Genomic DNA, 6,000 nt, shown 5'->3' on the forward strand with positions numbered 1-6,000 from the left:
CAGCATAAATTTAGTGGCTAAATTTGTATATATGTTAAACTTTTTGTTGCCAGGTTTCAAAACAGATCAACACTATCTAGATCTGGGAGACCTGTTCTCTGTCTCCAGGATGAGTCTAAGATCTCTCACTATGAAATTAACTGTTTTCCCACTTCTTCACACAAGGAGAACTGACAAATGGCAATTGGTCCCTTCTTTTTAGGTGGTGACTTAAAAGCAGGTGTACATAGATATACAAACAGAAGTCCAAAGTGTCTTTTCAGAAAGGTGTATGGCAGATCTCAAGGATTGTTTCTGGTTATCATTGGTAGCAGTTTTCCTGTCAGTGAAACTAGAAAAAAAAAAAAAAATTTATGCCCTAATTAATTTTTATGATACATGTAAATGTTGGCTGAATACAAGTATATCAGTGCTAATTATTTGATAGAGCATTGATATACATTTTTTGAATCATCTGTAACACACAAATTTTGTTTATAAGTATATAACAAAGGAAAAATAAACTTGTTTAATTTTATGCACAGATTTTTGTGTGGCTTCGAAGACGACGGCAGTTGGAAAGGCTTCGGCACCAGCTTATGCCCATGTACAACTTTGATCCAGGTGACGATGGAGATGACTGGGAAAATCAGTTGCTTGAAGAAGCCCGAAATCTTAGACCAAAAGAAAAGGCAGGTATTGGCACCAACTCAGAGCAGTTGTACACAGTACCATCCTGAGGGACTGTAGGAATCCAGCAGGTCTGTAGCTAGTGAAGGAGGGCATAGGAGAGTTGAAAATCTTCATATTCCCATCTTCACCCCATGACCATCTTTCCCCCCCTCCCCCTTCTAAACCCTAAAACTGTCAGATAGCTTTAAAAATTTGGTCATTAGTCATGTCTGAACCAGTGTTATCTCATTTGGCAAATTCTTATGGAAGGAAGGTAGTAAAGACAAAGAGGGAATTTAGTGTAATGGAAAAAGGAAGAGTAATCTTAACAAATCATCCATTGTGCCATTGTGATGTGTAGCTTGTATTCACCAGTTGTATATCACTATGCTGTCAGTTGTGATGAAGACATACACCAAAGCTGACAACCTCATAATCTAGTCTTCATTGCTTGGTAGTTACTTTGATTATACTGAGAAATAATACTAACTTTTTGTAGTTTAAAAGACTTGGCACTGTTTTTGGTATCAAGTATAAGAGGAAAGATTTAATCCAAATTTTCACTGATTGAAAATGATGGAATATATATTTTTTTTATGCTTGGTTTGGCTCAAAAAATTCTTATACCAGTTGTAAAAGAGTACTCTGTAAAATCTCTTAGGTGCACTGTAACATTTACTGGTAAATATTAGTTTTAGATTTGATGTGCATTTTATCATAACAAGCAATCATATAGGCCCTCTTATAAGGGGGAAAAGGCTTTTGGTTAATGTAAGTACCATAAGCTCATTAAATGCTACATATTGTATTATCTCACACAATATTGGTGACACCAGTATGATATATAAATAGTATGTTCATCTTATGCCCTTATCAAAAGTTGGTGCTGATGAAGAATGCCACTTCTGCAACAACAGTAATACTTTAAGCAATCACAAATGCTTTTCAATCTTGTCCCTAGTCTATAAGATTTTTGTTTCTTCCTTTGATATTAGCAGTTTATTCCTTTCATTATCTTTTATATATTTTATATTGAAACACTGATGTGGCTTATATCGAGGGTTCATCTGCCAGTCTCATTATCTTAGATATAGGTGCTTACTACTGGAGGAAGAGCAACTTGCTCTAGATAGCATCTTAAAGTAAAATATCAAGGACTGGGTTTTATCCAGAAGTATTCATGAGGTGGACTTGTCAGTATTGATGAATGAATGACTGAATACAGGGTAAGATAGAGTACATTGTATATATTATATTGGCAGTACTGATAGTTGACTGATGTGAGACATACATTAATTGTCACTTGAAAAACTGTATGCTAACAACTTGCAAAATACAGTGTGTGCTAATATTTCGTAAGAAATCTCTGTGTGGTTGTAGTTCCATATCCAGCTGTATTTAAATATCTTGGCAAAGGATAGTGTAAGTCAGTAATCCCCAAGATAAAACTTTTGAATGACTAACCCTTAAATACACCTCTGATTTCTCTTGCAGATCCCGATGTATTGTTTACCTAATGAGTAGCAAGCGCAGGTGTCTGTAGTAGCACTGTCCCTCAATACCTGGCTTGCCCTCACAGGTTGTCTCTTTGGTTTGGCATAGGCAAGTTGGTTTACCGATTATTATGTCTTCTCATAACAGACATAAGATTTGAAATAACTTGTTAGGATTTTATAGTTGTATCATGTGGTTTATCAATGTCCTTTTAACTCTGCCACACCACCTCCAAGAAAAAATCTATGTGAAAACCAACTCACCTACTAGTTATAACCTGATAGTACATTTTCATATGAGGTTAACAATTTTAGTTATAAATGACCATTTGTGGGGGTAGACCAGTAAAAGTACATATCTAATAGTCCTGTATACCTGTTTGTAGTGCCTCACTTAGCTATTTGGGCCAAATCTTAATGTGAAAACAAGATGGGTGGAAGACATAAGAGAGTGGCTGTGCCAATTGAACAGGACAACTTTATTTTATATTTCGTAATGGTTATGAATATAGCATGTGTTCATTATGGCTTCTATTATATCACTGTAGTCTTCTGCCCATTCTTTCACTGCAGTTTAAAACTGCATTTCATCTTGAGGATTGTTTAGATTATTGAAATGACAACCTTTTATCTTGCTGCATCTGTATGTAATGAAGAGTTAATTAGTCAGTAATCTGTAAATTCCTTACTGAAAATACAGCTCATTTTTCCTGTACACTGTTGATTCTGTACTGAAATTACAGATTTTTACCTGGAGTATACTGAAGGTTCTATATTGAGACTACATCCTAGTGAAGGCTATCACTAAGCCATTAAGAAAATGGTCTCTTCTTAACACAAATTTCTTCCAATGTAATTATTAATATAGATGACTGTAGCTTTTGATATATTTCACAGTGACTTATTTTGTATCTTGTGTGTCGTATTTGATATTGCCACTCTTTTTAGCAGCTGTTCAAGTGTTTGAAATAGATTGTAAATGTTTTAAATCTGTGTAAGAGGGAAAGGGGAAGACACTGATGATGGTGGGGCATAAGATACTGAAAATACTTGCCTTACCAATGTCACCAGTCTCAAAGAGGTACATTATGAAGAGGATGCAGAATTTGAGGTCTTATGAATATGTTTTTCTTACTAGATATTTTTTTTTTTTAGTATACAATATAACTGGGAAGGGAGATGTGGGTTTTTGTAAGTGCATATGGTCCTGGTAGTGAGAAGAGTGTAGAGGAAAAGGAGGCTTATTGGATAGATTTAAATGGGTGTATAGAGGGTTTAGGGAGGAATGTCAATATAGTGGTATTGGGAGACCTTAATGCTTAAGTTAGAAAATGAACCAATAGACAGAGTGGTCAGGAAATGTGGAGTTCCAGGAAAAAATCATAGTGGAGAGTTGATGGTGGAGATGTCTAGTAAGAGAGTTGATGATAGCAAATACAGTGTTTAGGAAGAAAGTCAAACATAAGTACACATGGGAGAGGGTGGTGGATGGAAAGTTGGTAGATAGTGTTAATAGACCATATAGTGGTAACCAGGAGAATAGTAGGAAGATTTTTGGATGCACATGTTCTAAGGGGAGAGAATGGGGGAATATCTGATCTCTTTTTGGTGGGTGGTAAGTTGAGAGTGGAGGATACATGGAGAAAGAGGAAAAGGACAGAAGGTAGGGAGGTGCTTAAAGTGAACTGCTTAAATGAGAGGGAAAAGGAGTACAAGAAGAAGCTGAGAGAGGAGTGGGAGGGAGTGAAGGATGGAGTAGAACTAGGAGGAATGGGAATGGTTCAAGGAGGGAGTCACAAGGGATGCAAAGATGATGTGTGGAACAAGGAGGATGGAAGGAAATAGAAGGAAAGGTAGTGAGTGGTGGGATGAGGAAGCAAAGAAGGTAGAAGAGAAGAAGTGAGCATTCACAGATTGGTTTCAGAATAGGATGAGGGATTCATATGAAAGGTACAAAGAAAATAGAAGAGAAGTAAAGCATAGAATGAAGGAGGCAAAGAGGAGAGCAGATGTGAAGTCGGGTAAGAGTGACAAAATTTTGAAAATATTAAAAAGATGTTTTGGAAAGAAATTAGAGAGGAAGAGGAGGCGAATCAAGTAGAGAAGAAAAGATAAAAGGTGCAGATGGAGAGAGAATAATGAAAGAGAGAGCAGTAAAGAGGAATATGGGCAGAGTATTTTAGGGAGTTGCTAAATGTGGAGGATAGTGAGGGAGAGGTAGTTGCAGTGGGAAGTGTTAAGAAAATGACCATGATGAGTGAGGAAAATGGAAGAGAAATAAGGAAAGATAAGGTGAAAGGAGTTGTTGAGATGATGAGAGCAGAGAAGGCACCTGGGTTGAATGGATGCCATGCAGAATGTGTATAAAAATGAGGTACAGTAATGGTGGACTGGCTGGTGAGATTAATGTTTGTTTAAGAGAGGGTAGAGTGCATGCAAACACCATACAATTGTTTAAGAACAAACTAGATATTGCGAGATACAAAGACAGGTTACTATGAGCATAGCTCCTCTTCCTGTATAATACAAGCAGGTAAATACACACACACGAACTAGGTATACACATACTCATGAACATATGAACAAAGATTGTCCAAATTGGAACTACCAACTCTGGAACAAAAAAGAGAAAGAGGAGATATACTGACTATTTATAGAATCATGAAAGGAATGGAAATCCTAGATAGAGATGATTTATTAAAATGGGACAATGGAAAAACAAGAGGACATTAGAAGAAACTCAAAAAGGATAATTATAGAAGAGATCTGAAAAAGAAAAGCTTCCTACACAGAGTGGTGGATACCTGGAATAAATTAGATAAGGCAACAGTGTGTGCAAACATTATTCAATAATTTAAGAACAAACTTGATGCTGAAAGATACAAAGACGTTTCATCACGAGCATAGCTCCCTTTTTGTATAATACATACATATACCAAAGGCTTTTTTCCCCTTACACGGGGGGTAGCCAAAAAGAAAAAGGCATAGAAATCACTCCCATCCATTTCATTTACCATATATTCCACTCCCCTCCACCCTCCTCCCTCCCTCCTATCTTGGCACCTCCTGGATGACGGGTCATCCCTGCATCCTGTCCACTGCCCTGGGTCAGAAGCAGTGTCGCAAGTCACAGCACATCCACAGTAAGGCCGCTTCATAAATTCGGCGACCCCCCCCCTATCCGTCCCCTCATGCAGGAAAGGAGAAGACGGGGAGAAATCCCTTCGGGCTGCATCAAAATTTTTCTCATACATACTTCCTCACCCCCCATCCCCCAAATAGGTAAATACAACTAGGTAAAATACATAGATCGGTCATATATGAGCTCTCTTCAGGGAGGGAAATAACTATCAATCACGAGTCCAACACATGGTCCAAGACCATGGTGAATCTCACATGCACACACACACACACACTAAGCAATTACAAAATTGGCACCAACACTCTCAAAACTATCATATGAAGAGAGACTAGCAAAACTTGAGCTACAGACACTAGAGCAAAGAAGAGAGAGAGGAGATTTGATATCTATTTACAGAATCATGAAAGGCATAGAAATTATTGATAGAGAGGATCTAATAAAATGGGATAGAAATACAAGAGGACACGGAAAGAAAATCAAGAAAGACAGCTATAGAAGAGATCTGAAAAAGAACAGCTTTCCTCACAGAGTAATAGACAGTTGGAACAAGTTAGATGAGAAAGTAGTGTGTGCAAAAACAATACATGAATTTAAAAATAGTTTAGATAAAATGAGATATGAAGACGGGACACCACGAGCATAGCTCCCCTTCCCATAAAATACAACTAGGTAAATACACACACACACACACATTTGACTACTTGGATGAGGAAA

The 6,000-nt window shown here is 37.3% G+C and overlaps 1 protein-coding gene across 7 annotated transcripts in view; it reads left to right on the forward strand.

The window, feature by feature from the left end:
• LOC143029788 (uncharacterized protein C3orf18-like) overlaps positions 1-5,560 on the forward strand; it is a 42,342-nt gene extending 36,782 nt beyond the window's left edge. For 4 of the 7 annotated variants that reach the window (XM_076192776.1, XM_076192775.1, XM_076192777.1 and 1 more), the window contains exon 3: positions 525-5,560. In XM_076192776.1, coding sequence (XP_076048891.1) covers positions 525-719 — 195 coding nt within the window. In that variant the 3' untranslated portion in view covers positions 720-5,560. The remainder of the gene's footprint in view (positions 1-524) is intronic. The other 3 variants (XM_076192779.1, XM_076192782.1, XM_076192780.1) reach the window with 3 other exon arrangements.
• The last annotated feature ends 440 nt before the right edge of the window (positions 5,561-6,000 follow it).

This window comes from Oratosquilla oratoria, chromosome 11, assembly GCF_046742065.1.
Source record: "Oratosquilla oratoria isolate Oo_2021 chromosome 11, ASM4674206v1, whole genome shotgun sequence".
Taxonomy (NCBI): Eukaryota; Metazoa; Arthropoda; class Malacostraca; order Stomatopoda; family Squillidae; genus Oratosquilla; species Oratosquilla oratoria.